This window comes from Monodon monoceros, unplaced genomic scaffold, assembly GCF_005190385.1.
Source record: "Monodon monoceros isolate NGI ecotype Baffin Bay Population unplaced genomic scaffold, NGI_Narwhal_1 Super_Scaffold_13, whole genome shotgun sequence".
In the NCBI taxonomy this organism is placed as follows: Eukaryota; Metazoa; Chordata; class Mammalia; order Artiodactyla; family Monodontidae; genus Monodon; species Monodon monoceros.
The window spans coordinates 47,901,723-47,927,383 of record NW_021703769.1 but is presented as its reverse complement, the minus strand read 5'-3'; the positions used below and the strand labels follow the sequence as shown (position 1 = coordinate 47,927,383).

General features: G+C 42.4%; 1 protein-coding gene across 2 annotated transcripts in view; it reads left to right on the top strand.

Moving 5' to 3' along the window:
* Positions 1-25,661, top strand: part of PCSK2 (proprotein convertase subtilisin/kexin type 2) — a 210,732-nt gene that overhangs the window by 19,767 nt on the left and 165,304 nt on the right. The window contains exon 2 of one of the 2 annotated variants that reach the window (XM_029221234.1): positions 740-844. The exons of the other annotated variant lie outside the window; for it this stretch is intronic. Coding sequence (XP_029077067.1) covers positions 740-844 — 105 coding nt within the window. The remainder of the gene's footprint in view (positions 1-739; positions 845-25,661) is intronic. 2 annotated transcript variants of the gene reach the window in all.

Below are 25,661 nucleotides of genomic sequence, written 5' to 3'. Positions count from 1 at the left end.
CCCTGGCCAAACTTGCTGTGCCCTTGAAGTTCATCTAGTATCTGCTTCTCTGGCCTCAGGCCCCCTCCTCCTTCGCCAGGAATGTCCCTCGAGGGCCCTTACCTGGGCTGCTCCTGGCTGGTGTCACCAGCTGACAGACAGAGCCAATATTATTGTAGAGTTTCGAGTCTGCACAGTCCTAAAAAAATGAAGGAATAAAACATTTTTTTCAGCTAGCTATTTGTTCCTGTTATCCATTGCTGAGTAACAAACCAACCCAAAACTTCTTAGTATAAACAACAACCATTTTATTATGTTCATGGACTTGGGATCAAAGATTCATACAGGGTACAGTGTGGATGGCCTGCTGTGGTCCACATGGGGCCCATTTAATGGGCAATGGTCTGTAGTTTTCTCTTCTTGTGATACCTAAGAGAAGAGAATGGAGAACTTGGTGTGGGGATGAATATAAAGGGAAGGCTCCATGGAGGAGAAGAGAAGATTAAAAGATGGATAAAAACTAAAGTGATGGAGGAAAGAATAGAAGGTTTGGGGGGAGGGGAATGGCATTACATAAGAAAAGGTAGGGAAATGGGGAGGGGAACAGTGACAGGGAACCAGAGCGTGCGCCAAGTCTGTTAGGGGGTTAGCAGGGGTTTTCTCACATACATTCCCATCCCAGGGAGCCCCAGCTCTGGGGTCCCTGTTCTAGGGCGCCGCCAGAAGCTAACCATGCCTGTGTCTGTTTGATTCTCCACAGCTCCCCTTCGCTGAAGGCCTGTATCATTTTTATCACAACGGCCTGGCAAAGGCCAAGAGGAGACGCAGCCTGCCCCATCAGCAGCAGCTGGAGAGAGACCCCAGGGTGAGTTTTCCTGGAAACCTGCCTTCTAACCTCTGTTGCCGCAAATGAGCCCATTGTGGGGGTGTACAAGGGAGAAGACATGAATTTTGAAGTTAAGGCACTTGACGTGTAGGCCAAATGGATCCCTTGCAGAGTGGTCCTGGGGACTCTGCTCCTCTGTCTTACGCGTAATAATTAAACCCTTGATCGGCCAGAGGTGGGGGAGTAAACAGGAGTACCACCTCTTTTCTGGCTTTTTCTCCTGCATTACCGCGTGAGGACTGCTGGTTGCCCGGGGACATGCTTTGGCCTGCGATGGATGGGAAGACACCAAGTAGTTTAATAGTCATTTTATGGACGGTTTCTACTGGTGAATCCACATGCTCTGAGGAGACTGCCATGCCCCATATGGCCAGTGAGCGATCAGCTCACAATAGGCAGTGGGCTTCTCCGTGTCCAAGCATGACTGAAGCCACAAGACCTGCTCGGCCCCTCTTCCCACACTGTTCTTTCTGATCTAAGTCACCCCGTGCCCCATGTCTTCTGGATGCTCATGACTCCCAGTTTTACCTCCAATCTTTACCTTCACCAGCTCTCATTTCCTACCCCCTTTCCCCTCAGAAACCTAAATTCAACTTTCTTGTAACCAAACTTATCATCTTGGCCATAAAGCAGCTCCTTTTCCAGTGCTCCCACTTCCTGTTTTCTCAGAATAAGAACCTTGGGCGTCGTTGAATCCTGACTGTCCCCACCTCCTCCGCCCTCCCCACACTCATTCAACTGGGAGATTCTGATTTCTCATATGCAATTCACCAAGAGGGAAGTGAATAATCCAGGCAGTTTGCTCTCTGTACACTGAAGGCTTCATACCCTCTTCCCCAGGACTTGGGTGACAGTGGATGTGAAGAGGGTCAGACGTTTGAGTTAGAGGTTTAACATGAGACTCCTTTGGAGCTGATGGAATCCAGAATCATTCATGTGGGGCTTTTCATGTGAACGTTTGACTGGGTTTAATGTGGCCTTTAATTAGGAACGCAGATGAAACAGACTCCCCCGCAGATCACCAGCTGACAGGCCACAGGCAATTTTCCTTTAACTCCTCAACCCAGGGGATCCCACATTCCCTAGAGTGAAAATACTGCTCTGAGAAGCCACTTTATCTTTGCTTTTGCAGTAAGATCCAAGCTGCCGGTGCTGTCAGCGCATGCCCAGCATTAGTAAAGGGTCTGTTGTGGAAGCTGGCACCATTACCTAAGGGAGGAGCTCTCCTTTCTGTCATCACAGCCTTGGCCTGGCTGTATCAGTTCAGTGTCTGGGGATGCCCTTGAGAAGCCCTGGACAGGGATGCTGCCTGTCTCACCTGTGGACCCAGAGTGGGTACCAGCAGACAATGACCACTCTGGGGCAAGTGACACTGGTTTTCCCTATGCTTCCTACCTGCCCCATGATCTTACCCTTTATGGCCAATTTTTTACTTTTATTTATATAATTCTTAAAAGTTCCTTTGGTTTCTTTTCTTCCACAATTAAACACATTGCCCCGAGATCATTCAGACAAGCACATAAAAGAAATTGGGGCAGAAGGAAAGTGGTGCTTAAAAGGCTTGGATAGGGAAAGAGAACCAAGGAACAGTGAAACTAAGAAGCCATTGTTTGCTTCAGAGAGACTCCTCAGGCCCATTAGTAAGATTTTCTTATTTTTGCACTTACTTGAAATGATCTTTGAAATGCTGATTCTTGAAGTGTAGAGTGATGTTTATGCAAGAGAAGGAAAGATGGGATGGATAATAAGGAAGGAAATCATGTATTGGTGATTCTAATCATTTGTCTTTCTCTCAAAATAGTATCTATTTTAACCAAAAGGAGTATCCATTCCCCATTGCCCATTATAAGGTCCCGGTAGCCATCTGCCTTTACCTGGTGGGGGTATCCATGTACCTGCCCACAAAGACCAAGAGAAGAGAGCAGCAAAACTAAGGTCGTAAATCTCCCGTATCTTTTATCTGCCTTCTCATCAAGGTTAAATGTCAGGGCTGCTGTCAATAATAAAATCATTTTAGGAAAAGAAATAAAGCATAAAACCTCATAATTCTTTGCAAAATGAAAAAAAAACCCAAGAAACAAAAAGCCCTGCTAGTAATGACTGCCTTGCTCCAAAAAACACATTAGATTAAGGCCTCAGTCTTTCTTGCAGGGTGTTCTTGTGGTCACCTAATTTTGGCATCGGGTGACAGGAATCGGGTGGCTACTCTTAAACAAAAAGCATTGATGATGAGCCGTACAACAGCAGTGTTATGAAGATTCTGGAAGCCCTGTGGGTTTCTAGACCTTAAACTAAGGGCAAATATGTCGAGTTAGGATACCTCAACGTGGGGTTACCCAAGCACATTCAAACAGGTTTCAAAAAGAGAAGTAAATACACGTATAGAGAGGAAAGGGGAAGGATCAGGTAGTTGAAAAGGATCCTTTTGTCTCTTGCACAGACGTTGCTAGTTACTTTTCATGAATCAAGATCTTAAGAGCAAGTTGTTTTATCCTCCTCTGAAACATGTTGTCTCCTAGGCTTATCAGCTTTAATCATGCTCGCAGCCCCAGCTTCCTTCTCCCCCTGTCTCTGCATTACTTCCTGGCCTCTCTCACTAGCTGTCCCCTGGCTTGTGAACGACAATACAGAGCCCAAGGAGCCATGTACATAAGTCCCAGGAGGGTTTCACCTTCTATAGACTCTCGGGGCTCAATCTACCTAGGTAGCTTTTTAGCCAAAGAAATTACCAAGATCTCCTATCAACCCAACAAATAGAGAAGAAAAAGATCGAGGACCAAGCTTACTTTTGGTTTTGTTTTGGCTTCAGAACAGAAATTTCAAGGATGTTTGTCCCTCATTTCACGACTAACTTTTATGTTTAAGGAAAAGAAGAAAACGACTAGAAAGGGATCACATGGACTTTTTGTCCAGGCCAGTACAGGGCTGCTTTCAATATCTTTATATTTGTTCATCAATATTTAGGGCAATAGCTAAGAAAAAGATTCTGGTGCAGACTGTTTTAAAGGTATTCTCTTACCTTTCCATTTCTTTCCGCTAAAAAGCCTAGCATAATGCCGTGTAACATCATTTAGATGCTAAAAAGCAAAAACTGTGTCTTTTTGATTTCTGGGTCTCTTTGTATAGTGCAGTTCTGAGCACACAGTAGATGCTCAAAAAGTGACTGTCAAATGAATAGATGGATGGTTAATGATTTTTTTCAGAGTTTTAATCTATGAAATAATATTGTTCATCTCATCTTATGTTTTCACCACTATTCTAAAAAATGCATCCACTAGGGAAACAGAAGTATCACCTTCTTTCTAACGCTTCCTTTAAATACATCCTTAACTGTGGGTAAAAGAACCCAATTCATTTCATCATTTTCAAGTCTTGTCACTGAAAATCCTATGAGGAACCAGTTTTTAATTTCCAAAGTCACTCTGTGTTCCTGATCATATTCAAAGTCACAGTGCAACCACCGTAGCAAGAACAACATGTTTGGAAAGTGTGTGGATAGCTAAAATAATTTGAAGATGTAATAAATAAATCCAAAGCTGAAATGAAATAATAAAACCAAAAATTCCTTCTCAGCATCAAGGTCAAGAAAAATAATCCATGTTCAAAACCTCTGTGACATTTGTGAAACTTTAGTTAAGAGCAGCATCAACAGATCTTAAAGTCAAACCTAACTGTGGTCCACAGTCTACACATCAAACCGCATACGTTCTACAAGTTCTTGAAAAGCTGCTGGGGAATAGATTTATTTAAGACATTTGTTTCACAGTCCTGTTGAATCATATCTGTTCATCTGACATAGAGAGCATTGAAATGAAATACGTTCAGAGACATAAAGACTCACATCGTTCAATAACACCCACCAGTTATATGGAAGCCAGATAATTTAACAAAAAATAACCTGAACGTCATTTGTTGCGAGAAGTTATATTTGATTCAAGAATTACGAACGTTTATTTCCTTTTCTCAGCAACGCTACTAGACCATCCAATTATCCCTTGGGATCATTTTTTTTAAACATCTTTATTGGAGTATAATTGCTTTACAATGGTGTGTTAGTTTCTTCTTTACAACAAAGTGAATCAGTTATACATATACATATGTTCCCATATCCCCTGGGATCATTTTTACACCCGTTTCGAGTCAGAAACTCCTATCGGTCCACTGAAACCTTTTCTCAGTTCCCCGGTCTCAAAGAATGTTTCATGTTTCCTCTGTGTTCTGTACACAGGAGCTGTATCTTCCTAGCTTCTTCCTCATCCAAGTGTATTCACATGTCTTATGACCATAGGTATCAGCACATGATCACATAGCGATTCACTTTTGTCCTTTAAAGGTCTATTCTGAGGGTATTTGTGAGTTTTCAGGGCACTCCAAAAACCCACAAAAGTTAGCTTCACTGGATAGTCTTCAAAAATCTCACAGAACGATACAATCTGAACAAAAAAGAATTTTGCCTATTCTTTAAAACTAACTGGACATGACTGGTGTGATCTGTTTGTAAAAATCTGAATAATGAGTGAATCAGGCTTCCTTTGTCCATGGGACTTAATAATACAATAATTGATATTATCTTTTAATGGATTCATTATCATAGCTGAAACTCAGGTGGTTGACAGAAGCTGGGAATGGCTTGTAATTGCTTTGGGTCCTTCAGCAGTTCAAACAAGCAAAGAAATTCATTTACCTTCTTCCTCCACAAGTTACATGAAATTTTGTCATAATCGCTAAGCTCTTAGCTTCCAATCGTTTTCAAATACCTAACATCAGTCACAGTAATTTGTAATGATAAGGACAATCCACTTGATGTATTGTGTCCTTCCTTGGATTAATATTAGATAACTGTTTGATCACAGTCGTCCCTCAGTTTCCACAGAGAATTGGTTCCTGGACCCCCGTGAATACCAAAATCGCAGATGCTCAAGTCCCTTATGTAAATGGCATTGCGAAGTTGGCCCTCCGTATCCGCGGGTTCCACGTCTGCGGATACGGAGGGCTGACTGTACTTTGATTAAAATTTGGAGCAGAGAAGAAAAAACACAATTATGTTCTGGAAAATCTACTTTCAAATAGAAAATGTCGTGGAGAAAAATGCCTTCCCTCACTTTTTGTTTTGGTTTTGACCAAACCTTCCTCCAGTGGGTGTGTCCTCTCCTTACGTCACAGTGACGCATGAGAGTCTCAGCCTGTGGGACTGGTAAAAATAGATATTAGATCATTTTAGTGCCTTTAATAAAAAAAAATTTATAAGTCCCCCCTCCAGAAAAAATAGGTTGGTTTATTTGGTTGGTTTTGATTTTTATACCTTATTAAAAAGTTTTGTTTCTCTTCCCGGACCAGGGAACAAACCCGTGTCCTCTTCACCGGCAGGCAGACTCAACCACTGCGCCACCAGGGAAGCCCTAATAGGTTGTGTTTTAGTCTCATACTTAACTCTAAAATGGTGAGGTTTGAGGTTTTGAGATACTGCTCTAAGAAATGTATAGAAATCCCCTAATTTATCTTCTGAATGTCTTCTTTAGGGAGAAAAAGAAAGCCGATAGATTTAATTATATTTTACTTATTTAGAAACACAGACATGGTGAGTTTATTATAAATCGTATAGCAAAGACAATAGTATTTTGAATTTCTGTAGAGCTTTTATTCCAGAGGGCATTCGTGGCTGCCTTTTCTTTATCTTCTCCTTTCCTTGTAGCATGAGTTGGACCAACAGATGCTATTCCATCTTGAAATGGAGGTAACAAAGAGGTTGACGTGTGCCTGAGTCACACATGAGTTTGAAAGCCCAAAACAGCAGTTCGGGTCCCCAACAATGGTGACCATCTTTTCCAACCTGGATTTAGGTCTCTTGGTCAGACAAGGGAACAACCTATTTGGAATTGGGATTCTCACGGGGAAAAGGCTGTCCATGATGCACGATCATAAGAGCTCGATGGTCCATGAATAAAGCCGTACAAGTATAGAGTTGCCCAATGGTGGGGTTTGACAGTGGAATGAAATTCCCTTAACTCTTGGGGCCTTAGAGGCACAGATTACCCGGAATTCCCAAGAGAGACTCCTCCGTGGGATAACAAGGTTCATGGGTGCATCGGGCATGTCTTTTGCAAACAGAGAAATAAACTGGGGACATATGGAACAGAAATAAAGTGATGTTGATGCCAGAGAGCGCAGAATAAGATAGAGAAGGAGAGACAGAGGCACAGGAAACATTTAAAAAAAAATTATAGGGTGTGACTCAGCCCCAAACCCACCTCCCAACAGTTGTCATGTGACCCCTTCAGTGACCTGGACCTTTCCTGTTCTGTTAACAACTCAATTTTCTATCATAAAAAAGGGAACCACATTGCCTACCTTGAAGCGGCAAATCACTGCATAAGGAGTGCGTAGCAAAGTTTAGCATCATTTCTTCCCTTTTTCCTCTGGTTTTCCCTCCCTGCTTCTCTCCACCTTATTTCCTCTCCTCAAAAATCCAGAAGCAACAAACACACGCTTTTAGAATGTGTGTCTCAGGGTTCAAGAGGAAAGCTGCTTTACAAAAACTGAACTACAAATGCGAGTGAATACCTGTACAGCGCAATCCCTTAGGAGGGCATTTGGGCTCATCCCTCTCAATGCCCAGCCAGCCAGCTAGTGACCCTCTGCACATAAGTGAGGAGAAAGCAAGATTACGCTCATGACATTTCTGCAGGAACCAGACCACTGAGTAAGAAGAGGCCAGAGGGGATCTCTCTGGGGCTTCCGCTCAGTTTAATTTGATAAAATTGTAAGTTCGCGTCTGTTGAATGCTGTTGTCTTAGTTTGGGCTCCTGCAAAAAGCAAACCCTGAGACAAGAACTTAGAAGAGGGTCACTTATTTGGGAGGTTGATTCTCAGATGCACAAGAGAACGAATAAAATGATGGAGGGAATGAGGAAAGCAAATAGAGTGTGAGATTTTTAGCAGGTCTGCATTTTAGGCAGCTGAGACTCAGTCCCACTGGGGGCCCTTCAGAACTGTCCCACAAGGAAGGTGGGTGCCCGATGAGTAATCTACTAGCTCTGTCTCTCATTTCTGAGCTGACCTGGGATGTTAAATCCCTGGCACTTCCGAACTGCCCTGTGCACAGGCTGAACAAGCCTCAGGATGCTGGAGAAAGTCCCCAAGCAGAGTGGCAGATGGAGATGCTTGATGTAAGAAGCTGTCGGCAGTGGCAGGTGAACTCTTGCTGCAAATCCTACCATCCAACCTGTGCTAAGGATTTAGCAGGCATCATCTCATTAAACCTCAGATATCTCCTGTGAATTAAGTGGTATCGGATCCCCAGTTTATGGGTGAGGAAATGCGAGTTTAGGGAGGCTCATGACTTACTGACCATCCTGTGGTTTGTAAGGGGTCCTCACACTGCATGGTGCTGCTCTGTCACTGACTTAGATTTTATAAATTAATTTCCCTCCTCCTCTGCACAAAGAAAATAGTAGAGCAGGAAGGTTCCAAAAGAAACATTGATTCAACGCTTTGCCTTGAAGCTTTAAAATATAATTCAGACAAAATAGACCCAGAGAGGGTAAATGACTTCTCTGGGGTCACACGACCATAACTGATGGGGAAGAAATAATAACACTCACGACTCCTCGCAACACCAGATCTGATTTAAATAAAAAGCTAAATGAGGGACTTCTCTGGTGGCGCAGTGGTTAAGAATCCACCTGCCAATGCAGGGGACACGGGTTTGAGCCCTGGTCCGGGAAGATCCCACATGCCACGGAACAACTAAGCCCGTGCACCACAACTACTGAGCCTGCGCTCTAGAGACCATGCACCACAACTACTGAGCCCGCTCGCCTAGAGCCCGTGCTTCGCAACAAGAGAAGCCACCACAATGAGAAGCCTGCACACCGCAACGAAGACCCAATGCAGCCGAAAATAAATAAATAAAAGCTAAATAAGGATTGATACTGCTTATGGACTTGTGATTCTTTAAGACCTTGTTCTCACTAAATAATAACTGGATTCTCTAAATCAGAAATAGTGTAATGGGAAAATACGAAGTTACATCATTGGCTTATGTGATTTATGTGAATTCAATGAACTCAGCTATAAATAGCAAAGTGAAAAAGGAGGGGAAATAATAGGAAGGTGGGCACTTCTGCTCACGATTCTGCTCAACTGGGATATGCCCTGAAGTGGCGTGAATAAGTAGAGTCATCTGAGAATGCAGTCGGCCTCTTTCCCTCCTGACTCAAAGTGGAAGCAGTTCACCTTTCTGGGTGAGAGACTCCAGCGTTTAAAGATCATACTTTTGATGCAAAATATTTTCTAAGCACAAGCCAACGTGCTCGTCTGCTGTGTGAACAATAGGACAGGACCAGACCCCTGTGGCAGGAAATTCCCTGTGTCTGTGATGTGTTGGGGCACAGTATATTGAGTTCTAACTTTCCTAAGAAATTTTCAAAGTTCCTTTTGACCGTGCGTAGTTTGCACTTTACCCACTTCAGAACTCTATCCCTGCGGTGTGATTTCTCTACAAAAAAGTAAACAAAGATGGTATCTTAGCTTGGATTTCCTGGAAACTGACTCTGAGGTGGGGAGTTGCATGTATAAAATATGTTTCTAAGAAGGTGGTGTGCAGTGTTTTCATCTCTTGTGGTTCCCTCCATCCTCAAGCCAACAACACACATCAAATCATTCCTGTGCTTCACATCTCTCTCCTTCCTCTTCTGCTTAAGGCTCCTGTGACTCTGTTGGACCCACCTAGATAACCCAGCATAATCTCCCTCTCTTGGTCTTAGCAGATCAGTCACCTTAATTACAACTATGAAGTCCCTTTTACCATGTGATATATCACGTAATCACGAGAGTAACGCCAGGGTCTGGAGACCATGGGGACTAAAATTCTGCCCTGAGCCTTGGTCTTTCTGGAAGAATTGGCATGCCTCTAGGGTCAGCAGCTTTCTCCAGGCAGCCCAGCTCCCCCCGCACTGCCCTGCTCCTGGGATTGCATTTAGCTCAGAGGGAAGCATGAATTTGCAGGCGTACAACCCTGACCACGCTTCGAGCCCAAAGGGTGAAGCTGAGAACCCACGTGGAGCAGCTTCTGACTTAGCATCCCAGCTGGTGACCAAATTCATTTTCTAGACACCTCATCAAGAGGTTGGCTCAGCAAGTGTACACCTTCTTGGGTTACACATTTTGAGAGTGACTTGACGGCATCTGGAGAAAGGAAGGTGTATTGCGAGAGGAAGCAGAGGAGAGATGCCTTCAGTGGTGCTCTAACCTGTGGGAAAAGCTGATCTGCCCTAATCTGCTGGTTTTATTATTCAGCAGGGAGGACTTTCTGTATCTCCTCTGGGCGCTGCAGATGTGCCTGGCTTCCTGCCTCAAAGAACTGTTGCCAGTGATATAATTAACTCTTTGTGGGGAGCAGGGGAGAAGTGTTTACTATGGACTCAGAAAGGCACAGGCAAATCTGCTAAGGAGTAAGCCAGGCCTTTTCTAGTTGTTGTGAGCATATTTTAAATGATCACTCCTGCTCACGCTGCCACGCGTACCAAAAGAGAAGGAAGGACACTCTGGAAGACACCCTTCCAGCAAGCCCAGGGATCTCCGGGGAGTCTTAACTGTCTTTGGGAGAATTCTAAGAAGCTCTAATGCAGAGGAAAGCAACAGGGAAAGAAGAAAGTGCTTCTGTATCGTCTTCATAACTCACAAGATGATGACCCTCGAATGGTGAGCTGGCAAACTTTTAGGATTTTCTACCAAAATCCTCAATGTTTTTAAGGCAGATTTCTCCTGACCTGCCTTACCTCGTTCGTTCCCCAGCCTTCCGCAAGATGCAAAGGAAATGCCTTTAAATATCTAAAATGCCTCTGTTATATCACCTAAAAATAAGCATTGTGTACGCTCATTAAACTCACAATATAACTCCATTATCTAGTTGCTTGCTAGCAAACCATTTATTTATTCAGCAAGTATTTACTAAGCTCAACTACATGCTGAGCACTGTTCTAAGTACTGGGACACAGCAGGGAACAAAACAGACCAAGAATTCCTCCCGTGAAGCTTATATACTAGTGGGGATGAAGGACAGGGACAAAATCCAGATGAATAAAGCAATTACATGACTGCTGGTGAAGGTGTTATGAGGATAAATAGAGAAAATTGTGAGGAAGAGGGAGTGGCAGGGGAGGGGTGTTATTTTATAAAAAGCATCCAGGGTTGGCTACTCTGGTAAGGTGACATTTACATATACACCTGAAGGAGGTAAGGAAGGTTTCCATATGGTTGTGGAGAAAGGGCATCCCCAGCAGAGGAACCAGCAAAGGTAAAGGTCTCGTGTCCAAGGGGCACTTGACGTGTTCTGTGAACAGTGAGAACGCCAGGAAGGCTGGGAAGATGGGAGCCCGGGAGAACAGGGAAAGAAATGAGGTCAGCAAGGAAGCAAGACCAGAGAAGACATTACAGGTCAGGGTAAGGACTTTGGATTGACTGAATGAGATGGGATTTCTCTACTTTGGGGTGAATTATAGATGATGGAGTGGGCATGGGGGGTGCACTCTGGAAATCAGGGAGATCAGTGCAAGGTGATGGCAACTTTTCTGGAAGGATGGTGGAGAAAGGATGCTGGCTTAGACCAGGATAGAAGCTGGTCGAGGTGGTGAGGAGCAATATTTAGGAATATTCTGTGAAAGTAGAGACTTCAAATTTGCTGATTCTTTTGTTGACAGATTAGATAAGGAATGGGAGAGGAACAGAGAAGGCAAAGGTAACTCTAGAGCTATTGGCCTGAGTTATTAGCACATGGAGGTAGCATTTATGTAGATGGACAGATTGGGGGAGAAGCAGGTTGACTGGGAATCAAGAGAGTAGTTTTAAGCATGTTAACATTTGAGGGTTGCATTGAGCATCCGAGTCGAGAAGTAAAATAAGCGAAGGGATTTAAAAATTTAAGATAGAGTTTGGAGCTGGAGACATAAAGTGGGAGTCGCCCACACATTGATAGCACTCAGTGCCATGAGACTAGTTGAGATTATCTAAGAAATGAGTGTAACTAGAGAAGACAAGCTGCATGGGACGGAACCCTAGGGCATTCTAGAATGTAGAAGCCTGGGAGATGACTGGGGACCAGCGGAGGAGACAGAGAAGGGACAAATAATAGAGGAAGAGGACCAGAGTTCAAGCAAAGACTAATCTAGTCGATGTGCCCTACCTTGTTCACATCTTACCAGAGTATCTTGGCCGTCCCTATAGTTATTTCTTACGAACCACTTAGAGATATCAATGGAATATACTTCTTCAGTTTTTCCATCTCTAGTCTATTTTTTCTGAAGGAGTATTGAACTTCAATGGTGCAAACATGAGATTATGAAATAAAAATGGTGGCATGAATTTTATCTCAACCAGACACTGCTGTATCTGGGCTGGATGGTGTCACATTCGACTCAGAATGGATAAGAACCAAGCTTCTAAAACCTCAAGCCCAACTAGGCAATATCTCAGAGCCAAGACCCAGTTCTGCGAGCTGCTGGGTGAAGTTACCGGGAAGCAGCCTCTGTGTGACGTGGCAAGAGGAAAATCTGAGTTGGGCATTTCTTTTTAATTTTAAGGAACTATAAAAGCTGTGAGACAGATCAAGTTTGACTGTAGACCCGAAGGTAAGAACCTTAATCAGCAATTAAAAAATACAAAAATCCAAGCTGTGTTGACTCAACCTCGATCACATTTTCATGGATTTCAGAAAGATAGAGTTCTTTAAAATAATTCCCTGTTAAGATTCAATATCTATCTAGAAAGTAATTCCTCACCCCTTAAACCACTGCTCCAAAGTGAATTGTATTCAACGCTTTGCTGAAGGAGGCTATCGGTGTTCCTTAATGATGACATGAACAAATGGTTAAAATAAGTATGTCTATCTGGCTAAGATCATGTTTCATGAGACAAAGTTATGTTTGGAGTTGGATAAGCCTCAGAAAGTTTTAAAAAAAAACACTCTAAAACCCTCTTCGGCTATTTTTAAATTGGTTTAGCCATTTTCCTTTTATGATGTCCATTGACATGTTTGTGATCACATCTTCATCCATAAACAAGCTTTGTGCTCTTAAATCTAAGTCAAGGGAATTTAGAAAATGAGAGGAATTGAATTCTTACCATTTTAGGTGGTTTCAAACCCTTTTGGGTTGAGGAGAGGAAATGACTGAAGCCAGGTCTGGAAAAGAGTAAAAAGCAGCGAGACAAAGAGATTCAGGTCTGAATAACAATCCAATTGCTGGAGTTTATCTAATTGGTTTCCCATTATCTGTACCAAAAGTACTGTGTTTTCCATCTTCTCTCTGGCAAGTATGTCCCATTTAGCAGTAAGGAACCAACTGCCTGAGAGAAAACAGGTAAGACAAAACAATTTTCTATTTTCCATTCCCCTTGAAAAGGAAGAGCAGCCCACCCCGTGTAAAGAATTGCTTAATGGATGTCAGTTTGTAAGGACACCTCAGAGAAATGACAGGAGAAAGCCCTCCCAGAAAGCAGAAGAAAACCAAAGTGGTTCAAATCTATTGTGTGGAAACAGACTCAAATAATTGCCTACAGGGAGAAAAGGAGCGTGAAGGAGGACATGCAGTTTGAGGTTGTTTTGGGGTTGTAACACTAGCTCTGATACCAACTAGCCACATTTCCTTGACAAACCGTTTTATCCCCCAGTCTTCGGTTTCCCTGTCAATACAGTGAAGAGTGTAGAGTAGTTAGCCTCTGAAATGTCCCTTCAGATGTTGATATGTGAGATTCCAGGGGCAACTCTGAAGTTCCTCCAACTGGTTGATGTGAAAGCCAGAACTAAAACCCAGATTTCCCACTAGTTTGTGATCCTTCCTTTGCATATCTTTACTTTCATCTGAGAAATGGGGATTTTCTTTAAACCAATACTCTAAAGTGTTTAGAAGAACTAGTGTTTATGTTAGTATCCTCATCTTTTACAAGAAAATTTCACATTGTGTGTTGTTCAAACTAGTTCATCAGAGCCCTAAAATTCCACTTCTTGCCTCAAGGGAAATGCTAGATGATGAGGTGGAGGTTTTTCATCCACCTCAAAGATAATAGGTTCTCTATCCTGTTTTATGAATTGGGATTTGGTGTAAGATTTCGTTGGGCAAGCTGGGTGTGATGGAGCAGAGGTATTTCAACTAAAAAAGTTAAGTTTGAAAACTAGTGATTTCTAATTAAGTTCTATTCTCCAACCCGGTCACTCAGTGTGTCAGATCAGGACCACAAACAGAACGCCTAGAGAGACTGGGCAATTAAGTTACCAGTTGAGGTGGGTTGGGTGTAAGCAAAGCAGTAACTCAAGCAAGAGGACAAATGATCACATTTTCTTCTGCCTCTAGGTGGGAATACAATAGGGAGTAGTGGGGACTGTGGAAAACCGGAGTTACAACCCTGTCAAAAGGAGGAAGCAGAACCTCTTCCTCAGATGATTGTCACCTCACAAAAATGGAGGTCCATGGTTGCCAGATATCCCAGTTTTTCAAGAAAATCAGAAAATGCCAACCATTGTGCAAAATCTTTGTGCTTCTTCAAAGTATTAGTGACTAAATAAAAAATTCTTAACATGTGAAAAAACTGAAGAAAATCTGTCAGCAGAACAGATTTGTCCATGGGACTCCATTTTGTGATCTGTCCTCTTCAACCTCCCAAAACAAGATGACTTGGCATCGGGCAAGTCACCTCTATGACAAGCCCCCAACCTCACAGTTTGCAAAGGTGGTCCGCATAAAAGTTCTTCCTTAAGGCAACCCCAAAGCATTGGGACACAATCCAGGCTCTGCTCTCTGGGGCCGAATCATTTCCTCCTCCATTCGAGAAAGATCCAAACATTTGAAGATAGTTACCACGGCCCTGGACCTTCTTCAGAGTAAACATTCCTGGTTCTTTCAGATGTTTTCATTGAATTTGGTCTTATTTCCTGGCCTTCCTCATCACACCTCTCTGAACATTGTCTGAGAACTAAACAGACAATCCAGCTACATTCTGATGATGTCAGAGTAGCACTGGAATCTTATTTCCCATATTTTGAAAGCTGTTCTTCTATGGACATACCATAGGCTCACTTTATCCTTCTTTAGAGGTCACGGATCTTATATTGACGAATACTGACCCTACAACTAGCCAGAACTTCTAGTTTCTGCTCAAATATGCTGCAAATCAATCCATCCTTGGAAGATTGGGATATTGGTCCTAAAGCAAGGACTTAGGTTTAATTTTTGAATGTTTCATCTTATCAGAGTTCATTATGACCTGTCGAGGTTTTATTGGATCCTGATTCAGTCTCCTTCCTGTCATCTCTCATTCTGATCAACATCAATATTCTCAACCAGTTCTTAATAAAAAGGTTGAATAGAACAGAAAAAAATGACAAAGCTCAAAACCCTTTGTCCAGGATGATATAAATCTATTACTATAGACCCTAAGGAGTATCTCACACTGACCTCATATTGAAAGGAAATTATAAAGTACCCAAAGCCCCCAAAACAGCCTTCAGGTTAAATGAAAAACAGTGTCTCACCAGGGAGGCTATTTGAAGACTGGGTTTATATAGCTTAACTGCATCGCTCTGAATCTAGTTGATTTGTTTGTGTACACTGCTCTCTGAGCAATCAGTCCGTCTCCCGTGGAGCAATCTAATTCAGCTATCCCCATGGCCAAAATCACCAGGCCAATCAGTTTTCAATCTCGTCTTTAGAGGTAATTTGAATTCACTTGATAATTTGTCCACACATCTGCAAATGGTTGTTTAATCAGGAAAATTTTTAATCAAAAACCCAAAATCAATGAGTAACCATCAATGCTAATCATGAGAGTACCAGGTGGCCCTCCTGTGTGGACCAAACCGGGTTTTTCTAAAAGTTGATACAGTGACTCCTTTTTAATGAGTAATGAAGACATCTCAGAAATAGACTAATTCAGCTAAGGATCCTATTCTCCATGGCTAAAATATAACCTACCATTTGACTTCTATCAGAGCACTCCAAAAAACTCCTCTACCACTTATTTATGTGACATCGGCAAGTCACTTAACCTTCACTAATTGCCTCTCTTTTACCATCTGTATCATTAAATAACAATGAAAGTCCAAATGTCTCAAATAAATTGCCTTAATTTTTCATCTCTATCACGGAATCACGTCGAAAGTGCAAACGTCTACAAATAAATGCCTAAGATTTCAAAACTATAAGGGTGACTTCATCCTTGAATGTACCTAGTTGTTTCACAAAATACATTGTAACTTTTGCTAGAGCAGAAAAGGGGATGGTGTCATCTACTTCTTTTGCATTTTCTCCCACTTAATTCTCCACTATTCTCCTTGTCCACCTCTACTCCATGAAAAATTTTAGTGTGAATTAAATCAGTGTTCCTCAAACTGTATTATGTTGGGGTCCTTGCATTTTCTACCAGAATGCTGTGAATAATAAAAATATTAGTTAAGACAAGCTAGATTATGTTGCCCTCACATCCCAATGGTTTGACGTACAAATGTTTACCGTGCACTCGTGCTGCACGACCAGCACGTGTCCATGGGGGCCCTGATTAACATAATCTTTCAGTAACTGATGCTGTTGGAGATACCGGCATCTTGAGATGCCACCACCCTAACATGGCTCCCAGGGCACTGGAAGAGAAAGGAGAAGAGGAAGCATGATGAGCTGAACCCGCTCTTAAATGCTTCATCTTGAAAAGGACACATATCACTTCTCCTCATCACCCGTGGGCCAGAAAGAGACCACGCCTGAGTCAGCGTGAAGAAGCTGAGAAGTGGAGTGCTCCAATGTGCTCAGGAAGGAGAGAAAAACTAGACGTGGGGAACAGTAGAAGTACCCTGTACGGTGCATTTTTTATTCAGAACCATAATAAAAATATGAATAAAAGCATATTCTAACTTTAGGGGTGACTCCTTGGGACTGAGACTTTCCTATAAGCTTGGCACTCCCGTTTATAATTATATCAGCAGCAATTACTACCATGCAGTCTCTGGCTAGCGAGAACAGGTGGGGCATTTGTGCCAAACTGGGGACCTTGCATTTTGCTAAGATGTCCTGAACAACATCTCTCATCACGTGTGCTCTTCTGGCAATGTGACCTGGCCCTTCTCTATCAATAGCTGGAGTCTATTTCTCCATCCCGTGAATCTGAGCAGGCTTGTGACTTTTTGTGCAGTAGAATGTGGTAGGAGCGATGCTATGCCAGTTCTTGATATAGCCCTTACCTGACCTGGTAGCTTCCACTCTGGCCTCTTGGAACCCAACCACCATGGAGGAAGTGTGACTACCCTGAGAACACCCTGCTATTAGAAGGCCAAGCCAGATGGAAAGGCTGGTATGCCATGAGGAGAGAGGGATGCTAAAGTGCACGCAGATACAGACGTGGGAATGAAGAATCATCCTGGAAGTGGTCCCTTCAGCCTCGGCAGCCACTCCATCTGCTACTACCTGGAGACAAACCACCCAGCTGTGTCTCCTCTGAACTTCGGACCCACAAAATCTTGAGCCAGATAAAAGAGTTGATACAAGGCACTCACTTTTGGAGTAGTTGATTGTACAGCAATAGATAATTTTCCCACCATTCAGCTGGGGATGAATCGTGGAGGACTGAGTCAGGCGTGGAGCCTGTTACAATGGACAGACAGGCTGATCCCTGAGACACTACACCTCAGTGGTCTGTAGCATATCCGCAGGGTCTTTTCGTCAATGATATTTCTTTGGATATTATGCTCTTTATATTTTACTTGTAAACTCGTGTTAGTTTCATAGGTATACAGGAGGTATAAGCATTAGGAGTTGCTACCAAATTTTATTTTGTGTATATTTTAAATAACCTGCCAAGATGGGGAAGCCAAGGAAAAATGGTTTTCCTTATAAGAGTCCATTCCTTGTTTAGGTTGTGTGTGTGTGTGTGTGTGTGTGTGTGTGTGTGTGTGTGTGGTACGCGGGCCTCTCACTGTTGTGGCCTCTCCCATTGCGGAGCACAGGCTCCGGACGCGCAGGCTCAGCGGCCATGGCTCACGGGCCCAGCCACTCCAGGGCATGTGGGATCTTCCCGGACCGGGGCACGAACCCGTGTCCCCTGCATCGGCAGGCGGACTCTCAACCACTGCGCCACCAGGGAAGCCCCCTTATTTAGGTTTATTCAAGTTTAAGAAATTAATGAATTTGAAAAAGATCTAAAAGAGGTGGGTTTCTCCAAAGCACGAACTTTGGCGTGAGAACAAAGCAAAATGACCCTTTCAGGGCAGAGACATCAGTGGGTGCCACGTGAGGAGCCACGTGAAGAGCTGCATGGTGGTGGGAAGAGTGGTGAAGGCAGAATCAGGAGTTGTGAGTTCTAATCACAGGTCTGTCATTTATCATCTGTGTGGGTTACACAAAACCACTTGGCGTTATGGTCCTCAACGCTCTGTGACATGATGAATGACATCGACCCTGCTCATTTCGTGGTGTTACTGTGGCGATCAAAGAAGATGAGAGACGGACGTTTTCTGAAAAATGTGAAGTGTTGTTATTGTTCACAGAGATTCAGGGCAGCATTTTAAGATTCATGCTGAAAAATCTAAAAATAACCTGATGAAAAACATGTAGGAAGTGAGTTTAAAAGAACCTCAAAATTATTATTATTTTTTTTTCTCAAAATTATTTTTTAAAATGCAAACCTGTGCCTTACTGAAGAGCAAATTACATTGGATATAAGTTTTCTTTGAAGTACAAGGAAACTTGCCGTCTGCTGGGTTGCTTGGTCTGGAAAAAGAGGGTGAATCCAGAGCTCTTGCCACTCTCTGAATTCCCGTAACCTCCTAGTCTGTCTGGAGTGTAGACTTGCGGTCAAGTTTAGGAGCTTTGGTAGATTCAGGTTTTAATCTCATTTCCACCACCTCATTCTCCAACTGCATAAATTTACATAAGCTATTTAGCTTCTCATAATCTCATCTGTGAAGTGTGGTTAGTATTAATAGCACCTATCTCAAGGGTTGGTGTGAACATATCATGAGATGATGCTAAGGTAAGTGATCAGAAGATGATAGCCGTGACTAGTAATATTTTACTCTGCGGTGTATAATTACAAAGTGACTGATACTGATTTCTGAAAATTACCTGTTTTAGCACGTTTATTCACTGCAGTCCTTTAACAATTTTACACATATGTCATGAGCACATCACATTTAGTTGAGTAGGTGATTGTATTTTCACTGTAATTTTGCCAAAATAATACAGTTTTAAAAATTAAATACAAGGCTTAACATTAACGATGGCAATCTTTTGCCCCACCTCTACCAAGTCCCAGTCCCTCAGAGGCATTATCCGTCAATGCTTTAGCTGTTCCTTGTGTTAAGTCCACATTTTAAAATAATATGTGTATGCTGAAATGTGCTATTTCATCTCAGATATAGTCTCTTGGCTTTCTTCTACGGAGGATGAGAATTTTACTTCTTCAAATGCAACACACACACACACACACACACACACACACACACACATTTATATTTCTTCCGGCTTTTGAATACAGTAGTCCCCCGTTATACCTGGGGAATATGTCCCAAGACCCTTAGTGGATGCCTGAAACCACAGATGGTACTGAATCCTATATATACTATGTTTTTTCCTACACATACATACCTATGATAAAGTTTAATTTATTAATCAGGCACAGTAAGAGACTAACAATAGCTAAAAATAAAATGGAACAATTATAACAATAGACTTTAATAAAAGTTATGTGAACATGGTCTCTTTTCTATCTCACTCAAAAGATCTTATTGGACAAATTTAATGCCTTTTCTATCTTAACGAAGCACTTATCACTCACCATGGCCATAACCTTTACAGTTGGAGGTGCCACGGCAAAAATAGCACAAATTTCTTTTTTCTTCCTCACAGTTTCACAGATAGAAGATTCACCCTTACTGTAGATCTTAGCAACATCAGCATATGATTTTTTTCTTTCCTTATTAAGTACAAAACTTTCACCTTTTTACTTAAAGGAAGCACTTTATGGCTTCTCTTTGGCATATTCGAATTGCCAACACAGCATCACTACCCTTCTGATTTGGGGCCATTACTCAATAAAACAAAAGTTACTTGAACACAAGCACCAAGACACCTTGACAGTCAATCTGATAACCAAATGACTAAGGGATGGACGTGGGATGGAGTGGGATGCTGTGAGATGATTATTATTGGTATTTTGTACTATTAGTATTTTTATTATTTTGATATTCTTATTATTTGGATAACTTCTTTCTCTGCTCTCTCTTTTCTGGAGACCTATCAGTTTGTTGTTAGGCAAATTATAGGATAAATCTTATAGTTTTATTATTTTTCTTTGTTTTATTTCCATATTCTTTGTCTTTTTGTTCTACTTTTTGAGAAGATTTATGTGTGTCCATATATCCATATATATGTTGTGTGTGTTTATAGATACAGATTTTTTTTAACAGCAAGAGCTCTTTCTTGTTCCTTTTGTATAGCATCATGCTCTTGTTTCATTGCTGTGACTTCTATTCTCTGCAGAGTTTTCCTCCTAGTTCTTTTATTTTTATTTTAATTTTTTTTTGTTTTCAACCAAAGTATTTATTAGTAACCTCTGTGGCACTTAATGCATAGGTTAACATAAAAAGATTTAAAAGAATACACTGTTATATCCTTCTTGCTATACACGTGTCACAAGTCTAGTATTTTCACTATATAGAATGGATTAACCCAACTGAGAATGACTTTCTTTAAAATATTCCTATATATTGGGTTTTTAATTTTTAAAGTTTCAGAAAATGCTTGTAAGGCACCCTTCCATGTAGGTTTCTGCCACATAGAACTCCTAGTTCTTTTAAACTTTTGTTCTACTCCCTGCATTTTCTTTTTCCTCTGAGTTCACTATTTTATGGTTTTAGTTAGTATTTATTTGCTTAAACTTTTATTTTAGCGTATCTTCTCAAATGCCTGGTTATCTTTAGCTGTCCATTCATTTTCAAAAATTGATTTGAACCTCTGTGTACCTGAATGGAGACACAGCCTTTTTGGGGGAGTACCCCCAAATAACTGTAGGTCCTATCTCTTGATCATGTCAGTTTTCCAAAGAGGAATACACCCACATCCATCCTGGAGAGCAAAGTCTGGCTGCTTGCACTCTGGGATCTAATCATGAGAAGGGAATATCATGGTGTAGTGGTGAGACCATTTCAGTTAATCCCCACTTTTAATATAACACCTATTCCCAGCTCTTTATGTGTTTGCTATTTCCAATACAGAAACTTTCTGGTTCATTTTCCAAAATAGTAACCCTAATTGTTCTCCATACAGATTTTTAACACCTCTCCTTGCCTTTGATGTGGCTGGTGCCTCTGATTTTTGAGTGTTTCTGGGATGGCACGGTCTGAGTCAGCTGCATCTTGTTAGCTTCTCCCTCGGTGTACACTTAGGTTCCAGCTTCCCAGCTCAGTTAAATCAATGACATTTTTTTGTCTGCAGTAAATAACCCATAACATGAAGTCTACCCTATTTTCAAATGTTTAAGCGTGCAGTACAGTGTTGTTAACTGAAAGCAGATCTCTATAACTTTCTCGTCTTGTGTGACTTAAACTCTATACTCATTGAACAGGAACTCTCCCTTTTCCCCTCCCCAAGCCCCTGACAACAACTGTTCTACTTTCTGCTTCTATGAGTTTGGCTACCTTAGATACCTCATATGAGTGGAATCATGCAGCATTTGTCCTTCTGTAACTGGCTTATTTCACTTAGAATAATGTCCTCAAGATTCACCCACATTGTAGCGCATGACAGGGTTTCCTTCTTTTTTAAATTTGTTTCAAACTTGTTACTACATGTTACATGTAGTGAGCACATGTGCGATTGAGCAATTGAGCACATGTGCAATTGTTTCTTTCGGGTAGCCACCAGAAATGGAATTGATGGGTCAAAGTTGTGTTTTGACCCTGGACTGAGGGTTAGGCTTCATCCCACAGAATTTGGACCTGGGCCCTTTGTGTTTCAGAAAGTGTGGCAGAGCCTTCCTCTCATTCTCAGAGTCATCCAAAGGAAGTTCACTGGTGGCCTAACTAATTACGCCTTGTCTGCATTTAATTTTAACCCGCGGTGCGAGGGACTCACCTCCCAGCTGTTGAGACACTTGATCTCTGATGTCCCCAGCATCAGTGGTCACCTATTAATGCTGACCATCAGACTGGATGTCGCATCCAGTACACCCTGGCATTGCGTGCAGTGGAACAGAGTAATGAGTTATGAATGTCACAGAGGACCTACGCCTAAGTGTTGCGGGACATATATAATAAGTAGGTGGCTTTGTTCTAGAATTCTTTGGTAAGGAAAATAGTCCAGCACCTATCAGATCTATCTAAGACAAATAGAAGATTCTCCATTTACTCCTCCCTTCAAGAAGTGGTAATGAGGTATACCTAGTGCCAGGTGTTTAAGGTCAGAAGTAACCTAAATAATTAGTTGCCATTCTGCATGTCCCATGAGACTTTCCAGCTGTCCAAATAGGTATATATGCAAGTAAAGCGTAGCAAATCATAAACTCCCAAGTCAACAGTTTGGGGACCCTACGTCTCCTGCAAAAATCAATTGTTCTGATCTGCTTTTCAGTAGCCTCACTGGATTATTCCACTCTACACACTGCACTTTTACATGCTCAGCAGGCCTAGCAAGTGATGTCAATACAGCACGGAGCCGAATCTGATGTTCTGCCATCTTTGCTTCTCCCTCTTTTCCCAGAAGACTTCCTTTATGTCCTTTTTGAAACCATTTTAGTTGAATGTGAAGTGGCCCTGGTGAAGTTCACCATCAAGCCTCTCTATCTGGGTCAAACTGGCCACGTGATGCTCCTTCTTAGTTGATTTACCACTCGTGTTGACTACCCATCTGCTACGCAGACTTTGGAGGCAACCTCTTTATCCTTCTAACCGTGCAGTGGAATCAGATGTCTCCCATACCTGCAATGGCCCCTCACCTAGTTTCAGCCCCCCTGGAACTCCCTTCTTATCTGGACACTTCCCCTGACCCTGATGAAGACTGGAGGTCAGAAGAAAAGCCAATGAACTTTGAAGTCAGGTGCTCCTGTCCCCTGGGGGAAAAACCTTAGTAAGGTCAGGATCCCAGACTTGCATGCTTTATACATCTAGTTCCAGCCTTTGCTATACCTGGGTTCCCATGGTGATGCTGAGAATGTCTCAAAGACCTCCCACCCAGGGAGGTCTTTCTACCAGCCAGGGTGGTTGGTCCGGGCATGTAAGTGGCCCTGTGCAATGTTTCTCTTTATTCTAATTAATCTGCCCACTTAACATGGGTGGAATGGCTTCTGATCTTGGAGAGTCATCTTTATATTGGTTGCTCCCTGTTGGTTGCTGTGAATCCCAATACATGCTGTATCTGTTAGCCAAGCAGGATATTTAAGTACCTTTTCCTATAGGAATGAGAATGTCTCTGAACCTCTGCCCTGCCTCTCTCACCTGACTCCCAGACACACTGTTCCTGCTGTGGATGGAGGCTTTCTCTGGGAATTGCGGGGAATTCTCTGGGATCCTACTTGGCTATTGTTACTCTGATGCCCAGTAAACCACTTGACTGTTGCCCTTGGATACCGACCTATCCTTATATCCATTCTCAAACTTTGAGCTTCCCAGTGCCATGTGCACAACCCATAACTCCTGCCCTATAATTTTCTATTACTCTGGATTCATCTTTCAGAAATTCCTTATGGCATATGCTACCAAGGGAACCCTTTCTTATTTTCCAATGCAGTTAAGGGTTTTAAAAATATCTGTCTATCTCTGTATCATCTATCATCCTGTAATATTTAAGGAATTGAAGGGGGGTGGTGGCTCTCAGTGTGCTATTTGTACTGATTCCTGTGTAACTTTAAATATGGAACATCCATGTCTTTCCTTGGCTGTGCTTGCTTTTGACCCAAATATAATCTGTAAGCCATGGCAAACTTACTCAGGGAAAGAAAGAGGGAAGCGCCCCATTGTTGTATCAAATGCAGATAAGCTCATGCCAGTATAATACGTCCTCATCTTTTTTATGTAGCTCAGGATAAAAAGAAAATCTCCAAAGGAGGCCTAAAGAACGGTCACATTAATTAAAGGAAAGCTGTTTTCTTCCTAAGAAGTGTCTAATAACAAATGGATGAGGAAAGGAGACTCATTAATGGAAATATTTCCTTCGAAAGGGCATACATGCTGTGAAAAAAGTGTTATGCCAGGCTGTCCTTTTTAACGAAGTAAGACCTTTTGTCTTTTTGCTATTTATCACACAGGCTGGAGAAAATGAGTCTGGGAGTCTTGTAGATAAGCTACCATGATTTGAAGATAATTCAGATCTCAGGTTACTTATTTCTCCCTATTCTTAGGGAACATTTTTCTTCACTGCTCATGGTCTTGTGTGAAGGATGTTTAGAACTGGGAACCCCTTTAGGGAGTCAGACCTAAGTGTGGCGGCTTAGACCCCATCATCCTAGTTAACTGATCAACCACTTGCCGATAGCATCTTCTGTGGGTCCTTCCCCACTGAGCACCTGGACGGGAAGATGACCCTTTCCCTCAAGGTGTTACAGTCAAACAGGAAAGGAGAAGGTGCTACAATAGATAAATGGATGGATGGGTGGATAGATAGATACATAGATACATAGATAGATATAGATACATAGATAAAGAGACTAGAGAATAATTGAAGACAACTCTGAAGAAAGACCTATAATGAAAGAAGGTATTCACAGATAGGGGAGCTTAGGCTGAGTGAATCCTTAAGGAGGTTTCAAGGAGGTGCGGAGTAATGTCTAGTATTTGCACGATAAGCTGAGATCTTATTTGGATTTCATTTTGCTACCCCGCTCCCATCATGATGGTTACACACAGAAACGGCCTTGGAAGCTCCAGAAGAAACTGGCCAATTCATTGAGCACAATCACTGCTGGACCAAAAGGAGGGATGCTGAGGCTGATTTCCTCACATTAGGTATCTAGATGCTAGATAAGGCCTGATTTCCATTTCTCTATCAAGCCAGAGTATGATCGCTGTATGATTTCAAGGGTAAGCAATTTTGACAGTTTCTTGTGATGGAGAACTAATAGCTGTCCTGTCACGCTAAGGAAAGAGGCAGAGGACAATTAGATTTCAAGTTGCTAAATCCACCCTCCAAACTGAATTTGCAGCCACACCCAGACCAGGATCAACAGGCAGGGAAATCACGTATCTATTTCACTGCTACTCAAGCCTCTCTTTATGGCACAGATGAACAAAATGAGCCTCGCAGAAGTTTTCTGACTTTCCTGAGATGACCCAGTTTACCACTGCTGGAACCCACATCGCCATCTCCAGTGTGTATGGCTCCACTGGTATTCTCGGGTGATGTTTAGATCTTTGGCAGGCATCTATATAGCACCCATGTAGCCCTGCCTCTCTTGGACATCCCATAGTATTACCTCCACCCCCACCCTCCTCAGCATCTCAGTGGGGTTGGGAGTTTACAAAGCTCTCCATCCTCCCCGAGCACTGTGTGAGATGATCCAGAAGGTATCATTGTCCCCACTTTGGGGACATTGTTCCCACTAGACAGACAGAGAGACTGAGGTTTATGGAGCTAACAAGTCAAAGAGTGAGAATAGCATCCACGTCTTCATTGGTATCAGTCTTGGCCTCTGACTACTTCTTAGCTAACAGGACTGACCGAACCTCCTGGGACGCCCCCTGGTGTTTGGCTAACTGTAAGGTTCAGCATGCTTTTATTGGCAGTGCCTTTCTTCCTATCCATGAAGCATTTCTCAGTTTTCCCCGAGG